This window comes from Strigops habroptila, chromosome 11 (assembly GCF_004027225.2).
Source record: "Strigops habroptila isolate Jane chromosome 11, bStrHab1.2.pri, whole genome shotgun sequence".
Lineage (NCBI taxonomy): Eukaryota > Metazoa > Chordata > Aves > Psittaciformes > Psittacidae > Strigops > Strigops habroptila.
The window spans coordinates 36885263-36905365 of record NC_046360.1 but is presented as its reverse complement, the minus strand read 5'-3'; the positions used below and the strand labels follow the sequence as shown (position 1 = coordinate 36905365).

Below are 20103 nucleotides of genomic sequence, written 5' to 3'. Positions count from 1 at the left end.
TAATTTAGCACAGCTAATTTGTTTCACTGAGGTTGGGATGAAAATGCAGCAGCAAAGCGAGGAGGATGGCTCCAGCTTTCCCTGGATTCACACTCCTCCCCCCACCAGAGATCTGTCACAGGGTATCACGTAACTCACATGAAGTCATCAGGACCAATTCTAATTTGCTAACCGTTCTTATAGGCATGACATGGATTGATTCGCATTAAACTTTGTTGAGCGCCACTGATCTCACACGCAAGCCTGGATTACCTACAAGGCAGTGCCAGCGATACTGAGTGAGAGGAAACCGGGCAGTGCTTGAGAAGGGCTGCGGTGAGCATCATTGCCAAAGAAAATCCATGCTTTCTTGAAGGCAAATGTGTTACTGATGTGTGTTTTTTTATCAGTTGTTGGAATACCCTGTAAGGAGACTAAAGGTCCCGGGTGGCAGGTAAATGAACACCCTCCAGTTGTGCCATTAATTCCTGGGGAGCAAGAGGGAGAGTTTGCCAGCAAACTTGTCAGCTGTAACTAACTCGATTTTCAGAGAGGACAGATTGCTCATCACCCCATGCTCCCCTCCCAGGAAAGCTAACCTTCCCCAGGAGCATCTCCCACTTCCAGAAGGGACGAACCCCTATCGGTGACCATTTCCACATCAGATGAGACAAAGAGGTCGCATTTACAGCAAAGGGCTCCCCAGGTCAGCCTTGCCCCAGGAGATCCATATCCACATCTCAGCTCCGTGGTGCCACAGTGTCCTGGTCAGACCCAGTGGAGCCGAGGTCCAGCACAGGCACCGGTCCATGGGACCGCTTGCAATGGCTGCTGCCGTCAGCACAGCCCGGGTGTTCTTCCAACTGCTCTGGCCACCCTGACGACGACATTTCCAAGCCCTTTACCCTTCCCAATGCATTATCTGCCACTAGGGACACCCAGGCTGAATGAACCTAGCTTCAGCCAACCCTCTAAGGCCCAGGACATGTTGTCCATGGAAAAACAACACACACCAGAGAAACAAAAAGGGAGAGACTACCTGGCTGCTGTTTATAGACTTCTCAGAAAAAGTCAGCAGTCAACAGCCAAACTTGAACGTTCACGTCATTCCTTCACTTATGGAAGGCAGGTTTACTAAATCCCTGGATGCTTTTCAGTCCAATAGCCCAATCCCTGTATTTGCAACCATAATGTTGGAATAAGTAGCAGGGCTTAAGCTGGTGCCCACTGGACTCAACAGGAGAGGCGGATGCCAAAGGCTTTTTTAGATACAGAACAGTATTTCTTTGTACCTTTCATTTTGTGGGTTGCTGGACTCCACCCTCCATCACATGCAAAACAATTCCTGGATAGATGTTTCCACTAAAGATCTCAGAGTGCCTTGTAGTTAGTGAGGTTCCCGGTATCTGTGTCATATGGATAAACAATATTCCTGCTTTGGGAAGTGTTAAGAGTCACTTGAGGCCACTCCAAGAATCAGCTACAGAGTTGGGAGAAAAGCAGTACCCTTACACAAGGAAGGGGACCTGACGGACTGACTGCCGCTTCTCTTTATGACTGCTAACTGTCCAAGACTCAGCCGTCTGACTGTCATTCACTAACCCCCTGCTGTTGCCCCAAAGCAGTGTACACTGGCTGCTCCGATGCTGGCTGCTCGCTCAGACCACTACCCTCCTGCACAACAGGCAGAGCCCTGTCTGCACGGAGCCTGTCACTCCATTTGTGCTGGAAAAGACAGAACAGTGCCTGTTACACCATATCTTGCTTCAGTTTCTGGTTTCCCTCCTCTGCTCTGTTTGAAAAAACTACAGGCCACATTCACCTCAATTTACTCTCTCTTTCAGGAGGGTTATGAATCCAACATGGGCAGGAGATAAGTTACCAGACACGCAGCAGTGCGAGCAAGAGGAGAGCTGGGTTCCCCAACAGTTACTTGTCATTCATGTATTTCACTCCCATTTTACCTAATGCCTCAGCTTGATGCACTCCGCAGAGATGCAAACTCTGCCCTCTTCTCATGACGGCCAGAGCCTTGTCAGATGTTGCTCTAACTGCAGGTCACTTGAGTAGCAAGCTAGGGCTCAGTGAGATGCTGGCCAAGGCACACACACTCCATAGGGCAGGATGGGTGAGCTGGTGGCAGCTCTCTGCAACGGACTTCTCTAAGGACTAAGAAGTTTATCCAACCTTAGCTCTACAGGAGATCAAGTACTTACATGGGCTTTGTGTCAGCCTAACCACAGAACCATTAGAAAAGTGGTACTCAGGTAGGGAACACATCAAGAGATGAAGGATGTGCTCCAGCTGCAGATGGAGGAAGACCTGCACTGAGCTGTCAGAGCAGATCAAAGCTCAGACCAGTAAAACACCGAGCACTGAGGAACTACAAGCCTCATGATGTAGGATCATTTGACCAGAAGTCATTAAGTCCCATCCTTCTAGCTATATGCAAACACACACTAGATGTGTTAGGCTAGACGATTCTTCACAATATCTGTTTGTCACACACAACACACCTTAAAACCCCTCTTCCTGCTCAAAAAAAGCAATAACCTAAAACCTGTGAGATAAGAGATTAAAAGCCATAAACCCATACATGTCCCAGAAGAAACAAGCAAGGGAAGCTGAGGACCTGCCAGGATCTGCAGCCCTGCCTTAATCTTTTCCCTGGATAAACCATGGTGCTCACTGTCCTTGACTTGTGCCAAAGTCAGTGGGAGCTGAGCACAACTCATTCTTTAAAAGCAATGTCTCCAAATAACAAGCAAGCAAAGCACAGCAGTTGCTGAACCCAGTGAATAACGGGTTTCATAGGTGCTGTCAAAAGGGGAGAAGGAAAATCCCAGCTGGCTCCAAACCGCTTTCTCTGTGTGTTGGCAGGTCCTTGGTATTTCTCCCAGACGGGGAGGGCAAGTCCCAGCCAAGAGCCCATGGTACACCACATCCAGGCTTACATAAACCAAGGGGCCCGGGGTAATCATTAACACTGGCTTATGGCCACTGGCTTTGTGCTGGAGTCAGCTGGTTGTTTGGATTAAATGTATAGTGGCCATTTAGACAAGGAGAAGGCTCCCAGCACAAGGATTTAAGTGGAAACAACCCCTCGGGAAGGGTGGGAAGCAGGACACTGTTGCAAACATTGCAGGGTCTAAACCCAAACACTCCGGATTTGCTATCTTTCATCACAGGGGTGATGCACCCACAGGGGTGCAGCTCCCTGAGTTCCCCCCTAAAATGCCAGAGGAATTTCCCTCCCCACATCAGAGGTCAGGGCATCAGGACCCTTCTTAGGGAGTTTTACCTTGGCAACTCTCAAGTGGAACGCACCAGCAAGCAAGCTCTCCTTCCTCTCTCCTTGGCATCCTTTCCAACAGCAGACATTATCAGTGCAGCCCGACTTTATCTCATGCCCCGTCTTTACCTTTCTTTGCTTATCTGATGTCTCACTTACGTGTCCTGTTACACTTTGCCTTCTATAACCCACTGCATGTTATTGACGTGTGCTCTGTGCCACTGTCTGGGGCAAAGGAGATTTGGGATTTCTTGGTTCTGTTCCCATTTCCCCTCTGCATTGCTCTGTGGTCTCAGACACATCGCTCCACTGTTCTGTATTTAGCCATGGGTCACAGAAGTCAGGGTACCTTACAGAAATGGCACTTTACTCTTATTCCTTATGCTTAGTCCTTACCTCGAGTACAACCTTCCCACCTGATGGCTCCTCACCTCTCAACACCATTCCTTCACCACTAGCTCTGATGAAGAGACTATAAACAGCCAGAAATTCCCAGTAAAACCTTTTAGAAACATACAGATATCTCGCAAGTGTTAGGAACCAGATCATTATCATGTGAAGGCTCTAACACTGCACACATGTCCATGCTATGATTCACACCTCAGAAACCCAGTTATCGATGTTTTAAGTCAATGGGACTCAGGCATATATAGAACGATGCCATGCTGTGCTTTGCCATGCAGAATTGCTGAAGCAGAGTCATAATAAACTTATTTACAGTTGTGGCATCAAATTCTTAAATATATATTTATCTTTAGGTGGGTGAAGAGTAAACAGGCTAAAGGCAAGGCCACATTTTCTCATGAATCAGCAAGGCCCAGGCAGGATAATTCCACATAAAACAAACATGAAAATCTCTTTGGGAAATTCCTACTTCTTTTTTGTGGCAAACCTCTGAAAAACATCATTAATTCTCATGCAGAACTAACTCTTCTTTCACAGCAAACACAGCCCTACTCTTATGAGCAAAAGTGTTGCAACTTTTCCATAAACTTAAATTTCCTTACAGGTATTAGCCAGAAAACCCACACAATCCACACTCAGAAACCATACCTAGAACAGGAAAAAGAAAAGAGACAAGAAGTGTTTCATGGAAAATATTCCAGGCTAAAACCTAGCTTAGATGTCAATTTCTGCACTGCTGTGCTCCAGCAGCAGGTATTTTACATTACTCCACTCCAGCTTTAAGTATTGCCTCTTGCAGAAAAATAACAACTGTGTCTTGCAGGGTGAATTGCCCAACGTTACAGCAATATCAGAACTCCAGGTGAGATGGGCAGGAGACCAAGATGCTGGTTCAACTAAAGCAGCTGGTTTAATGCATGATGTCGATAGGGTGAGAACAGAAGGGAATCACAAATCCTCTTGGTGCAGGCTTGCTAGGTAAAACATGCACACAACTAGGACTCTTAGAGCAGTTCTTAGGACTCTGGTCTTCAGGCTACATCTGAGGAGGTAACAACAACCTGGAGTGAACAGGACTCAGCCTGCCTCATCCCTCAGTCCTCTTGCCAGTCTTGTAGGGGTTCTCTAGGCAAAATAATCAGGGTCTGAGAGCCATGGCTCATCAGCAGGCAGGTTTGGTGGCTGTTCCTCAGGGAGGGACTATAATCCCTAAGTGCCCATTACACTCAGAGTGATTCTTGCTGAGAGAGGATCTGGAACGTCTGCACCATTGCTCCCATGGAGACTCAGAAGTTATTTTAACACCAGTGATGCTGCTGGTTTCTTCTTCCGATGGAACCAAAAGCACAGTGCAAGAAATGTCCCGGGCTTGCAGATCACAAGAGCATCGTGTTGCCCCTGTTGGTACGAATGGGAAGCAATGGCTGTTGCAGAACAGGGCGTCTTCTCCTCGGGCCTGAGGCACGCTTCATACTACAGATCCTTCACATCACTCTTTCAGACGTGGGATTTACAGAAGAGCCTACTGAAGCGCCTTGGCACCAAGACCTCCGCCGTGCCGAGCCTTTCTTTCACAATCTAATCCTGTGACTACTAGTCTTACTGCTTGCTCCTTCCACCTGAGGATCACACAAACATATATTAAGTCCCATAGCATCCCTATGATGCTTTATTATTGCTGTTTTACAAGAAAGGGAATTGTGGCACATCGAAATCGAGTCCTTCATCACGGGTCACACAGTGAGTCAATGTCACAGTCTGAAGCAGACTCTGAAGCCCTTCCTCCTTCACGCTAACCACTAGAGCCTGAATTTCCTCAAAACCTGCTCACTCTAATTTCCTAACCGCAGACTTGCTGCAGCTGCAGCCCTGTTCCACAGCGGTCAGAAACCACAGGAGGAATTTGGGTCCCAGCGCGGCTGCCAGACGAGATGTGAGGGCTCCGGTGAAGGGAGAGCTGGAGCATCTCCTGCCTCCCAGGAACCTTCTGAGATGAGGAAATGGAAGGCAACTCCAGATCTGTTCCATGCTCTCCCTGTTACCCAGCACCTGAAAGGTTACATCCAGGTGAATCAAGATTTCAAGCGCTATTATCCTGATTACAGAGGAAATTAATGAGTAATAATTTCAAGAAGGGATTTAAAATTTCCATTTTCATTTTATTGTCAAAGTAAATATATTTCTTATGAAGAACAAAAGAAAATATACAGAATTGTAACTTATGTACACTGGCTTTATAGGCATTTTTTGTTTCCAATTTACACAAATTTGATACGTTATTAAAAGATATTTTATATAGATATAGCATCTATGTACAGTTTTATTTACATACATTCATAGGATGTGATATAAACCAGTCAATAGATGATAGTTCATTTATATTAATTTCTAGAGGACAAAAGGAATGCATTTGCCTTAGCTAGACCTGCTGTTCTGGCACAGCGCGGGCTCCTGCTCTGCCTAGCGCTAGAATCGCAGCTTCCCATTTCCCATTTTGCCAACAAAAAGACAAACCGATGCCGCCTGCGAATGGAAAGGAAATGCAACATCCATTATGAAATTGTTCCTAATCACTGAATTCTATTTTCTTCTAAAGCTTCTTACAATCGCCAGAGTTCAAAAGGAAAAAAACAACAGAACCAAAATGAGAGGAAACACAAACACAATCATTGCCTGCTACCATCTGATTATTTGTTTTAATTCCCTTCTTAGCCAGCTACCACACCAATTTGTTTCTTTTGGCTATTGTTCTCATCCATTCGCCCACCCCAGCTGCATGGAGCTCTGACATGGCTGTCGGCAAGGAGAAGATCACCCTTGGACCCAGATCTCATGGTGCTGTCCCCACCATGCCACGATGCCTCCCACCCACCCCTGGGTACAGGTCCTTCCTACAAGACCCTGCTGGCCAGCAGACAGAGACTTTAGCTCCAATGAGCAAGGCGATGGCTCGCAGTGGATGCTCGGGATGCCCGGTGCTCACCAGGACCACCGGGCACCTCTGGGGCTGGTGCTCTGGTTTCTCCCCCAAGATCACACACGAGGACAGAGGCAGAGACAGAAGTAGAGCTCAGCCATTCTCGCAAACATCTTCCTGCTGCTTTAGTGCTAGACAACAGCTCTTCTGCTAAAGACAGTGGATGCTGCAGACCAGAGCCAAAGGAAAGCAGTGTTTCCTTCAATGCATGGGCATCCTTCACCCCACAGAGGAAAAGGACAGGAGAAGCATGCACACAGTACGCACTCAGCCACGCCAAAAGGCTCCACTTCAAGCCATTTCATCCATCCTGAGCTTCCAGGTTTGCTTGGGATATTCCTTTGCTTAAATATATATATATGTATGTATGTATGAATATATATACATAAATACTTATATATAGCCCTAGCCAAGGAAAAGGTAGATGTGAGCTGGAGAAATCAGAGAGGCACAGAGGCACATTCCAGCACTCTCTATGCCTTGCCTCCCTGTCCCCAACTCCCACTGTTCCTCCTCCTATAGCCAGCCCCCTACAAATCCTTGGCTCAGGCGACCCAAAAACAAAGGAGTTGTTTTCATTTCCAAAGGAATTTGCTGTTTCCAAACTGGACAAATAGAGCAGCTTAATAAAAACTCACAATGAATGGCCTGTACATGAGCAAAGCCCTCAGGAATGCCAGGGCTATAATTAACTAGCAGCAAGCAACTCTTACATTTTCCTGTGCAGCAGAAAACAGCTAAAAATAAAACACTATAATTTCCAAAAGAAGCAGCAGCAAAGGAGGGAAAGATAGAAGGAAATAAGGAAAATAACATCCTTAAACAAAAAGACAAATAGGAAGAAGCATCCCCCTCCCCTGACCCAAAAAGAACTTCATTCTCATATCATCTTTAAAAGACGTGGGATGCTCGGACACGGTGGTATCAAGTAACAGCATTGACTGTTCCGTGGAGACAAATAAATTATCACTAGAAATGTAGTGAGCAAAGTGCTGTCGTCGGCTGCTGTGGGATGTGCTGGGCGGGAAGGGGAGAGCGGGCCTGGTCAGTTCACGGAGCGGATGGAGCGGTTGCTTCGTGGGAACCGATGCACCTTGACATGTTTGGACAAGTGGTCGCTTCGAGCAAACTTCTTCTCGCAGACGGGACACTGATAGGGCTTCACCCCCGAGTGGGAGCGCCTGTGCCGGGACAGCTCATCTGACCTGGAGAACCTGCAGGAGAAGAGAAGCCTGGTCAGGGAAATGGGTTTTACATTGCTCAGCATCTCACAGCAGAAAGGAGTCCCCTGAGGCCACTGGGACACTCCACTTGTGGCAATACCTGAACAGGCAGACTGAAAGGGACACACAACAGGGCCGGTCTGGCCCCAGCCAGCAGCAGTGATGGAAGGAAACACACAACTATCAGCCTCATCCCACATCAAATCTGGGCTCAGAGTAATGCATGGAGGCAATGTTTGTACCAACCTTGTCCTAAACCCAATAGCATAGGTACAGCTCACCAAAACCAGTGCTGCTTTTGATCCCTCTGCCAGTCCCTTTCAAAGCCTGTCCCACAACCTCTCCCCTGCAAATCCAAGCATGGACACTTCTCACACAGAGATAATACCCAACATCCTGCATGTGAGATCTGCTACAAGCTCCCACAGACACAAGCACAACAGACACCCAGTAATTGCACCTAGTTTGAGATGGACCCACAGATAACAGCCAGACAGAGCTACCCAGAAGCTACATGGCTTATCAGATCCAGCAGAAACTTTGTGGCTTTCGTACCTGCTCCTGCAGGCTAAATAAAGAGCTATTAACATCTCATACCAGAGATGCTCAACATCTTAATGGCCATTAGCATAGTCACTTCATGGGTAAATTGAAATCAAGATCGAGCATTTAATCACCAACGACTCCCAGAGTCATTTCAATTTGAGCTATTTTGCACCTTCCACCTCCCCAGAAAAATGCCCAAATAGCCACCATGAATCCTGAACTTCAATCACTTAATTGTTCGCTCTTAACAGCAGGGCTGGCTCTATTTCCAGCTTGGACACTGGGAGCCAGAGGGTTAACTAATAATGTCACACTAAAATAACCCTGTCCAGATGGGTACAAAAAAATTTGCTGCCTGACAAAGGGCAATAAAGTGTTCTGTTGCCAGAGCAGGAACAAAGAGTAGCACAGAAAGAGGGCTTGCAAGAAATGGTATCAGCTGTTTATTTACAATAAATAAATGAAGTCATGGGCACTTGCTGAATAAATGGGGGGAAGAACATGTAGAAAACTGTGCCTTTCTGGAGCAAAATATTTCATCACCAACAGAGTGAACACGCTTCTTATGAAAGGGGTAAAACAGGACCTCTGGGCTCCTGTGAATAAGTCCTTCATGCACGAAAAAGAAGTTTCCACATGAAGGTTGTAATGAGCTCTGATATCCCAGTTGAGAGAGAGGACACAGGCACTGGGAAAGCTGGGAGTGTTTTCCTGGGTTCCTGCAGCTCTTCAGCCCAGTGATGCAACCCAGAGAGTGTTCAGCCAGCACAAAGCAGATGTGGGTACTCGCTGTGGGTGAGATATGGCGTGGACCCATCATTCCCAGGAAGATTTGTAAGGGATATTCCTTCACCCATTCTCTTGCCTTTCTCCCTTTCCTTGCTTTGGTACCCCCATGGTGAAAGAGTCAAATTCACCAATAAGAGCAACAGGCAGATGCCCTAATGGAGCCATCAACCTGTTCCTTGTCTGGGACATAAAGACTATGACAGAGGTTTCTCTTCACCCCTAGTAATTGCACATTTGCTTTCTCTGGCACCCATGCTTCTTCCAGCCATGGCTTCCCAAAACCACAGTCTGCACCTGGGAGCAGCGAGGCCAGGGATTTCTCCTGAGTCCTTAGCAGTGAAATAGTCCCAGCACTGCATCCCTGGAGGGATGCTCTTGTAGAGCTATGGATGAGTAGGACTTTCTGGAGGGGGCAGGATGTTGCCTATATGGACTGCCTCAGCGGGACTCAGTGCTGTGGCTAGAGGTGGCAGCCACATCCAGGGAAAAGAGGGAACAGAGAGGGAAAAGAGCCTTTGCAAAGAGCCATCTTCTTGCATACAGGATTATCACCCAAAGGAGTAAAACCAGATGTGATTGAGTTGCTTTGTCCCATGTCCTTGGCCATCGAGATCACCATGTGCAACAAAAGTGCAGCAGCACATGGCTAATCCTGCACGAGAGCTCCACAAGTGCATTTCGGTGGGAATTGCATGGATGGTGGAGGAGCAAGAGGCGCATGTCAGGAATGAGCTCGGATGAGTTCATCCGATAAAAATACACTGTGCCTCATAACGATGTCCTTAGCTGAAGAGGCAGGAATGTTGCAATACTGTTCCCCAGCAGTCACGGAAAGATCAGCTTACAGAGGCCACAGAAATAAACCTCAAGCTGTTGGTGTGTTTACAGAAAAACAACGCAAAGGTTAGGACAAGGAAGCAGGGAGGATCTGGCGGCCTCACTCTGCAGTGAAAGGGTATTTGCAGCACGTTCTGGCGCTGACATCACCCCAAGAAAACTGCAAATAATCCCCAGTGGTATGCCAAATCCAAACAAAACCCATGTAAGTGCAAGGAGCACCTCACTATCCCGAGTCATTGGCGTTTCCAGAAGGATTCCTCCTTCTAATGGAAGGTGGAGGGATCTGGGCAATTCCACAGCAACGAGAAGACTCTACTTCCTCCTTCTATCTGGTGGGACCCCAAAGGACCTGTAACTTGAAGACAAATCCTGGAGTTCCCTGATGTGTAGGACATGTCCTGTGTCTCCCAGCTGTGTGATGACACTGCTGTGTGGCTCTCAGGGCAGGAAGGGTCAATAGCTTCAGCATGGTACACCATGGTCGCTACCATGGCCACCAGCCATTGAGACTGACTCAGGCTATACCTCTTCTCCACAGTAAATAGGAGGCTCTAGATTCATAGAATGGTTTGGGTTGGAAGGGACCTCATATCTCATCCAGTTCCAACCCCCTGCCACAGGCAGGGACACCTTCCACTAGACCAAGTTAGTCGAAGCCACATCCAACCTGGTCTTGAACTTCCATATTCATCTTCCCCATCCCCAAAGCTCTTCTATGGCAAACTAGCACACCTCCTACACACCCACAAACCCTTTTGCACAGCACCAGCAAAAAAGGCCAATGCAAGACGGCTGCCCTCACCTGTCCCACACACGATCCTCTCTATGCTTGTTTGGCCCCATACATGCTCCCAACCACATGCATTACAAGCCTTTAAACCCTCCCTACCAAGCCAGGCAGAGCTTGTACTGCCCGGTGTCACATGCAGAGCAGGGAAGTGCCACCAGCCAGAAGATGCACAGGGCGTTGAGAGGCGATTGCCTAATCCCTGCAGCCTTACAACTGGAGCTTTGTATGCTGCTGCACCAGGGGAGGGATAGAGCTTCCCCTGCTCCATGCCACAACATGGCTGCTGGGGACCAGCCCACGCTGCAGCTCTGATTTTTGGTCTCAGAGCAGCACTAACCAGAGGTTGCCGTGTGCCAAAGGTATAAACTGGCACGACATGGATCAGTGCGCTGACCGGTACAGCGCGGATCGAACGCAACGGGTCACCAGCCACCGATGCGAGCTCTGAAAACAGCTCTTGCCCTGTGCCAAGGAAGGGCACAAGCCAACAGGGTTCAGCCTCCTCTAGGGCTGAGGCTCTCCCACTGTCCTAGGGGTTAGCAAAAGCGTTTGCTGTGTGCACACCCCTACCTTGGTGCATATAAAGCATGCAACTTCACGAAAGCAGGGCTGTCCAGAGAGCTGGGAAAGGTTTAACCCCTTCCACAGCTCAGCCAATTGGTGCTAGGCAACACTTTGTCTTGTTTTAGAAATTACTGTCTTCAGTGAGGTTAGGTCTTAAGTGCCTTTGGTGAAAAAATAAATGCGCAAGCACAAACTTGCAGGGAAAGGAGGAGGAAAGCAGAGCCCAGCAGTGGTTTAGGGCGTAAATTCATCTGTGCTGATATAAAACTGGGAGCAGACAGCGAGTCCAGATGCATTTGAGTTAAGTCATGTGAGATCACAGCTCTCGCTGAATTTCTGGAAAAGGTAAACAAGTTTTATTGATGAAAGGGGACTGGTAATGCAGAGCTGGACCGGCTCTGGCCTTTGATGTGGGAGCAACGTGCAGGGGATGTGCTGCAATCTCAGGCTCGTGCTAAGGATCGCTGCGAGCTCAGGAAGTGACTCCCCAAGCGCTGCCTTTCCTGCTGGCTGAAAACCTCCCCCTCAGAGCAGAGCCCTTACAAAGTTTGGGGGTGTTGGGGGTCAGGGTATCAGCCTGGGCAGTGAAACGCAACATGACAAACAGCAATAGAGTTTGAAAAGCCCTTCTAGCTGCTGTTCGTGCACAGAATACATGTTCCTCATAGCTGAGGTGAATAATTTCTCATCCCTCTTGGGTTCCTCATGTTTAAAAACGTGTGGCTGGCTGAGAGTGAAAGCTCAGGGTGCTCCTGACTGCAGGACCTGCACATCTCCTGTCTCACCTCACCCCTGCACCCTCCTTCTGATCCACACCATTCACTGTAATGCTGGGAGAAGGCAGGCACCCCTCTGTAAACTCAATCTCCATCCCTTACCACGTCATGTTTTTCCTACATGTTCCCCTTGGTTTTGCAGCCTGGGGAATGCCAGCTCTGTAATAAGACAGAGCTGGAAAAGGTCACCCACAGGCTCCTGATCCTGAGCCACAGAATTCCCTGTAAGCATTGTATAAACCTCAGCGTGGATCAGACAAACCCTCACGTGCCACATGCATCTGTCACAAAAACGAGAGGTTTGCTCACATCCCAGCACACGGGAAGCCAACACGACACCCACAGGCATGTTTGCAGGCAGGAGGCACATCTGCTGCCTGCACGTACTCTGGCAACCAAATCAAGAGGAGCAAGTGCCTCTACTGCAGGTCGGGAGCAGACCAGCCTGTATGGGACCAGTGAGCTAAATAACATGGCTTAATGTCAGTGCATCCTGAGCAGTCCAGCTCATGAGAAGTGCCACCAGGACAAAAGGAAAGAGAATCACCACCAGTTTGTAGAGCCACCATAAACCGAAAAGGGAAAGAAAATAGCATTGATCTCGGCGGCAAACTTCAGACTGGCCCCATTGGGGAGCAGAGACTCAGCCCCACTCTGACCTTTTCCCTCAAACCAAGCCAGCCATCTCTAACTGCTGCGTGTCTCACATATTCGCATTTTTACACAACCCTCGCCTGTTACTTTTTACCTCGTCTGTTCGCCATGATCACAACCCATTTCCTCATTAGACATTGCTCGCTGGAGCTCTACAGGATATTCTTTTGAAAGAAATCTGGTTTAATTTACTACAAGGGAGTTAAGATTTTGCTTTCTCCCATCCTCATTTGTGGTGCTGTGAATTAACAGTTGCCAGCAGGCAGGCTCGTAACGCAGCTAATTGGAACGAGGGAGGAAAGCTTCCATTAAGGTTTCCTTAATATCAAAAGTTGACTTTTTAAAAACAGTTTCAGTTTTTCAACTAGTATTAAAAATAAATGAGTAAATAAATAAAATATATCAAGAGATGCCCTTTGCAAAACGTTTTGCTCAACCAAACTGCAATCTCTCATTCAAGCAGTGCTTAACTCCACCTCAGCCTTCTGGTTCTGTTGTTGCATCTGACAGCTTTTTGCAACTTCGAGTGGCACCCACTCATTTTTCTGAATCAAGGCAGAGAATAAAACCCCAGAGCATGCCAGGCTGTCACTGCCAGCATTTACAGGAGTGGGATGGAGCGTGTTTACCATGAAACTGCACAGAACACTGCTTCTAACCACACTCGCTTATCACAGCCCTTCAGTGATCACATTTAGCCCTGTGCAGCTGTGCCACATGCAGTGATTCTGCCCTAAACCATCCACTTCGCTTGCAGCCCTCAGCTCAGAGCAGCCGAGGATCTGCTGCAGCTTGCGTGTTGCAACCAGAGCAATATGAACACAAGCTCTTTCTGGTGGTTATAAGCTTAATCTGACCCTCTTGGAGTGAAATACAAACTATGATGAACTAGTTTTGACGACACTTAGGTGCCAGGCAGGGGATGCTCTGCTAGTCCATTTATCAAAGCCCATGGATCACCTAACAGGAAGAAAAAGGTCTTAATTTTCAAACCAACCGGACAAGTTTTGGGAACAGAAACACTTTATAAACCAGAGTGCAAACCCACTTGCTCAGCAAGTTAGGTCAAGTGAGCAAAAAGGGGAAAGGGGGGATTGGGCAGCGCTGTACCCTGATACTGACCTCCATCCGCAACCCGGCCACGTGCAGGCGAAAGGCTTTTCTCCTGTGTGCCTCCTCAGGTGGGCTTTCAAGTGGCTGCTTTTCGTGTACATCTTGGTGCAACCCGGGAAAGAGCATTTGTGCATTTTAATGAGTTCTGCTGCAGGGTTCTTTTGAAATTTCTGACCCATGATGATCCCAGTCTGCCCCGGGATCATGCCTCCTGGCCCAATTGGCTTGGCAGCGATGGGGACGGGAGCGATGCGGACAAACTTAGAGGACAAGTTCAAATTGGACGACTGAACTATCTGAGGCACAAGGGCAAATGTCTGTCCTTGGATGTTGACTAGGAGCTGTGCAATTTTAATGTTCTCTTGTGCTGGTCCTTGGGAAGTGGGGCTCGTGTTGGATTCCTGTTTGATCTGTACAGGCTGAATTTGGAGCATAACCGGTATCCCATTCTCCAGGGACATTCCTCCATTTGAAGCTTGGCCACCTTCCGTTGTTGAGCTGCTCAACTGTTCATTTTTACTCTCTTTTAAACTGGCGCTGGGTAACATATGGTCTTTTTGCTGTAGCGAAGCAACAGAAACTTGGCTGCAAGCTCTCAAGTCCTTGGTCTCACTTTTAGGCCTTTCTTTGAGCTCCAACTCCATGTTCTCCTCCAGAAATTCCTCAATTTCCTCAAGCGTGGGCTGAAATGGTCCTGAGTCTTCCATATCCACAGCAAATTCAGGCAACCTAAAGTACTCCTCTTTCACTATCGGCTGAAGTCTCCTTTTGTCCCACCATGATGCCGCGGCGTTCCCCAAAGATGCCTGAGACAACAAGTAGTCTAAGATACTGTCCTGGCTTTCTGCACTGGACGTGCTTCCATAGCTGGAGCTGAGAACCTGGGAGTCAGGGCTGGAACAAGAACAAAAGCTGGACGAGTCACTGTCATCTTCGGACAGGGGAGAGGGCAGCATTTGGTAGGACCTCACCCCTGCTGTCATGTCCCCAAAGTATCCAAGAGAAGATCTTGTAGATGAAAAGGATTCATCAGTAGGTAGCAAGTGATCCACCATTCCTGGACGATCTCTTATGGATATCCCAACAGCATATACCAGGCGGTGAAAGTTCAGGTGAGAGCCTGAGTGTAGGAAAACAAAACAGCAACAGTCAGAAGTCGGTTTAATCATTTATCTCCATGTACTAAGGCTCGTAAAGCCCTCTAGCCCGCAGGAAAGGCCAAAGCATCCAGCCTCACTGAGTACACATGCTGCTACATGCTTTGATATGTCTGTACCACCCCCTAAGGACTGTCAGGGCCAAAGCATTTCACAGGATTGCACCACATATTTGCAAAAGAATTCTTTCAGAACTCATTTCCCAACTGTGTGCGCTCTGGATTTACATAATATTACTGGTGAGAGAAGATAAATGATGGGCTTTCAGCTAAGAGGGAACCCTAGAGCCAAAGAAAAGAATGGGCAGAAAAAAGAAAGTGTTGAAATTTTTACCAACAAAAAAAAACACCCCAAAAATGTAAAAAAGGAGTTTATTGCTGGTGGCCATAAACACAAATCCTTCCCTTGTCTCTTGTAGCTTTCCACCAACCTTATTTTTAACTTCCCCAGTTCCACAAATATAGGCTAATCAGCATAATGCAAGGATCAATCTGTCAGGAGCCAAAAATATTTACTGTGCTTCAGCATCTAGGAGGCGGATTTTCCCCTCCAGATGTAATGAATCAGTGTGACAACGTCAGCATCACCTGCACTGCCCTTAATAAGGCTGGTGCTGCACTGAGCTCATTAACCACGGCCTGGCAGGCCAGTGGGTGGCTGGTGTCACCTCACCGCTCCATACTGCTCTCCGGGTACGGAGGTTGAGGTGATCTGAACCTCGTGCTACACTGGGAGGGCTCATACAGACCCCCGGCACCTCAATGTGCCCTGACCCACAGCAAGTGCTCCAAATTTCCCCCCTTACACCCTGCAATGCCCCATTCATGCGATCTATAATCCTGCTGCAAACCCATGGAGGCACGTGGGCAAAATCCATCCTTCCTAGCACGGCCGACAGTCCTGCGCTTTCCCATCTAAGCCATGCAAACTTCCTAGGAAGATTTATGGGGAGGCGAAAGCAGGGGGGGAATCTGTATATTTGTTTTCTTTCTCCCCCCCCCCCCCCTTCCCAAAGGAAAAATAAATAAATTGCTTACGGATGGAGACTATGCCTCTTAGAGAGCAAACGCAGAGCCCTCCAGATGGAGCGAACACTGGCCCTCAGTCATCCGCTCAAGGTGACTGATTGAAAACAGAGCTGTCCATGTGCATAATAAAACAACTCTTTCTGTGGAAGGTATGCGGGCTGCAGAGATAGGAGTCATTTGATCAGCGTATGAGGGTTTGTGTGTGTGTGAATTGGGAGGCATGTGACCCAGCGCGAAGGAAATGCCAGTCAATCTTGTTACACGCTGTCATTTTCCACAGGCTCTGCCGCTGCGCTTTGGACGCGCTTTGCCATGAATAGTCAATAGCTCCCAGTTCTGCGCAGGGAAGGGGATGGTTGTTACTGCTATTGCAGAGCATCCTTGCTGCCCGATCTCCACATTTTGCCCTGTCTTTGCCTTCTCTGGAGAAGAATCAAAAGGCATCTTACACGCTCGGTGCTGCAGCAAATGCAGAGCGAGGTATTTTACACAACACCCTTAAAGAGCTCCATCCCATTGGCAGCACTTAATAATATTCCATAGGAAATGGGGGGGGCAGAAAAAACTCCCAAACCAAAATATAGTTCTTAAAGATACAGCCTCCTCCTCCATACAGACATGGAGGAAGTAGGGGCAGGTTGAAAGAAAGACTTAAAAGTGAGATTGCACATTTTCCTGGTGTGCACAGCCTGTCAGTCAGCAGTGCCTCTGAACTGATAATGAAATACCCACATGTGCTGAACACGAGGAAGTTCACACAGAGGTTAGTGGCTCTGCTTTGTGACCTTAGCCTATAATCATTTCTTATAGTAAAAGTGAGGAGTCAGAAGAGCTGAACACACAGGGCTTCTTTTTTTAAGCCTTTGCATTGATGGGAAGTTCCTCCAGAGCTGAGCTCTTCCCAGTTTGCAAACAGAAAGCACAACCTGCTTCTGAGCAGTTTGCATTGGCTTCCAGTCAGAATTCACCCAAGCAGCTCGTTCCTACCTTGCACCAGAACCTGCTGACTGCCTCATGAGACGTGGGGCAGAAAGCAGGTCTTGCCCTCAGATGGTTTCTGATTATCCTTCCTACATCTGCATTGTTCCAGCTTGAACTTCTAAGGAATGGTGAGTGAAATCTGGACTGGAATGTGAGGTTTCTCTAAGGAAAGCTGCGTGTGGGGAAGGAGCGTGCACTGAGAGCAGCTGGTAAAGTTATTTAAAACAGAAAGTTCAAGTTTTCTTTAAATGCCTGCGAGAACTAGGAAGCCACATACCAAAATATCCATATATTTCACTCAGAATAGAGCTAAGCTGTAACCTGAATAAGGGCTTAAAGGACTGGGGGGGGAGAACAACAAACCCCCAGCAACTGCTGTGCCTGAGGTCCCTTGGCAGCAAACAGCCGGCATGCGTGTTCCCCATCTCTTTTGACAAGGAGCAATGTCACTTGGTGTAACCAGAGTCATTTTGAGAGGGGACTGTCAAGAGGAAAATAGATCCAAGAACATCACGGGCCAGATCTGCTTTCTGTGCACTCTCAAAACTTGCAGAACAGCCAAGAAGATTCTGGGGAATGCCTGGAATGCAGGATCAGGCCCGGGCTATATTTTATCCCAAAGGCCAGCCTAACAACCAGCAAGCTTTCATCCTGACTTTGCCTGAAGACACAGCCCAAACCAGAACCAAACAAACCCAAACAAGCCAGGGCTGTGCACGCTGCAAACACTAACAATGCTGTTTATATGAAGCACTTTCATCTCTAGAAGCCCTGCAAACACCTCAATAGGTGCACAAGCCACCCAAAACCAGCCGCTTCTCAAGTGAAATACAGCAGCTGCTCAGCAGCACGACTGCCTCCAACATTTAAGAGTTCCTTGGGTTGTTATGATGTCCTTCCTGCCAGAAACATCTTGTTCTGCTTAAAACCTGTCCATCTAATCGCCAGCTAAAGAAAATAACAACAACCTCCCCCTAAAAAAAACAGAGAAGGCACATTCTGACTCACAGTAACATTCAAATGTAAAGTCCTGGGAACTTGCTGAGGCATGGGACATACTTCCCAGCCTGTCACTTTTGGATGGTTGGAGCAGCACAACCGATCCCACAGCAGTTCATGGGCTCCGATACACTGACACCGGTTTCCTATGTGAACTGCGACAGCTTTTTCTAGTTTAAGACTAATCTCTTCAGCGTTTTCTCTTGTTCCCTAGAAGACCTTAAATCTCTTCAGGCTGACTCCTGCTCCACTGCCAAATAGAGCCATAAACCAGGCACTGAACCAGGCCTGGCGCTTCTAAGGAATTAAACTAGAAATGCATGAGGGGGGGATTAAAAAACCCTAAAAAATAAATGAGTCAATAAATATAGAAGCCAAGAGCCAGGAGGAAACCCGTTTGCTTCCATCTGTTGTGTAAGGTGGCTGCGCTGCTCCCTGGACATGGGGGGGGAGGTTTGTGTTTCGGGTCTCCCCGTTGTTTTTTTCCCAAACCAGCCTCTCTGGGAAGCTGCAGGAACATTCCCCAAGGCTCATTTTCTAGAACTATCCCCCCTCCACCCCCAAACTGTGGTTTCCATGCGAGGAAGCCCCATCCCAGCTGGCGGAGCCCCCTCGGAGCGAACCCCCCCGGACCCCCCCCCGGAAACGCTGAAGGGGGGCAATTCCTACCTCATTATAATTGTTTTCCTGCTCCCTCCATCCCTTCTCAGGAGGTTTTGAGGGCCCAATCCCCCCCTCTCCAATCCGGCGCGGTTCCCTTGCCGCGATACCCGGCATTATCCCTTCCGCCCCCCCCGCCTGTCACGACACAGCTCCAGCATGAAAACAACCCCCGAACCCCCCCGCTGCACGGCCGGTGGGGTTTGTGCCGCTGCTCCCCGGTCACGGGGCGGGGAGGGTGGAAGGTTAAACACATCCCCCCCAAACCTCCCCCCCTGTAACGGGGTGCAGGGGGGCCGCTGGCGGCATGCGCACCCGCGTAATGCTCCGCGCCTCTCGTACACCCTTACCTGAACTCCTCAGCGGGCCGGGAGCGGGGAGAAATACCAAGAATAATACCAAGAACGAGCAGAAGGCGGCAAAAAATAATGGGAAAAAACCCAAAACAAACAAACAATCAAAAATTTAAAAAAAAAAAAAAAAAGGAAAGAAAAAAAAGGAAGGAAAAAAATCCCACAAAATAAAAAGACGCAAAAAAAAAAAATATATAATTATAGAAAATAAAAATAATTAAAGAAATAAAGGCGCAGAATCGAGCGGAACCAGCGGCAGGAGCCGGGACAAGCGGCCCGCGGAGCGGCGGGCGGCGGGCGGCGGGCGCAGCTCCCCCGGGAGGCGGGTGCGCGGCTGCGGAGCGCGGCCCCGCTCCCGTAGTACTATATCCCCGCTCCGGACGGGAGCCCGGCGGCGGCGGGGGAGGCCGGGGAGAGGCTCGACCGCGTCCGCTGCCCCCATTGGTCCCGCCGCGGCGGGGGCCGGACCGACACCGGCCTCAATGGAAGCCGCGGCCCCGCCCGGCCCGGCCCCCGCGGCGGAGCATGGGCGAGTGGCAGCGCCTGCGAGCGGGTCTGTTTGTGCTCAAGTGTGCGAATCCATAGGGATGTGCGCTCCTCAACTGTGTAAATCCATGGGGAGCACGCTCCTCAAGTGTGCAGATCCATCTGCTGTGGGGCACGCAAATCCCTGCAGGGATGCATGCTCCTAAAGTGTGCAAATCCCTGCAGGGATGCACGCTCCTAAAGTGTGCAAATCCCTGCAGGCTCCTGCAGTTTTGCATGCTCGTGGAGGTGTGTAAGCCCTTGGAGGTGTGGAAACACCTGGAACTGTGCAAATCCCTGCAGGGTTGCTTGCTCCCGATGCTGTGCAAATCCCTGGATGGGTGCACAGTCCTGGAAGTGTGCAAATCCCTGGAGGGATGCACACTCTTGGAGTTTTGCACGCTCCTGAAGTGCGAAAATCCCTGGGGGGTGCACAATCTTGGAGCTGTGCA

The 20103-nt window shown here is 48.7% G+C and overlaps 1 protein-coding gene across 3 annotated transcripts; it reads right to left on the bottom strand.

Annotated features, from left to right (window-relative positions):
• Positions 1-5814: 5814 nt before the first annotated feature.
• On the bottom strand, positions 5815-19499 carry KLF15 (Kruppel like factor 15). 3 transcript variants are annotated; one of them, XM_030501648.1, is made up of 3 exons: positions 19124-19499; positions 13958-15068; positions 5815-7867 (listed from the first exon to the last, which is right to left on the bottom strand). In XM_030501648.1, the coding sequence occupies exons 2-3, from the start codon at positions 15001-15003 to the stop codon at positions 7699-7701; spliced, it is 1215 nt and encodes a 404-aa protein (XP_030357508.1). In that variant the 5' UTR covers positions 15004-15068; positions 19124-19499; the 3' UTR covers positions 5815-7698. The 3 variants fall into 3 exon arrangements, with proteins under 3 accessions (XP_030357508.1, XP_030357509.1, XP_030357507.1); XM_030501649.1 differs by lacking the exon at positions 19124-19499 and adding an exon at positions 16143-16469; XM_030501647.1 differs by lacking the exon at positions 19124-19499 and having other exon boundaries at positions 13958-15265.
• Between the last annotated feature and the right edge of the window lie 604 nt (positions 19500-20103).

Excerpts from the sequence above, each read along its gene's own strand:
- KLF15 (XM_030501647.1), bottom strand. The coding sequence starts at position 15,117 with ATGATTAAACCGACTTCTGACTGTTGCTGTTTTGTTTTCCTACACTCA. Across the intron at positions 7,868-13,957 it reads TGGCCGGGTTGCGGATGGAG|GTTCTCCAGGTCAGATGAGC; the intron begins GTCAGTATCAGG and ends CTTCTCCTGCAG.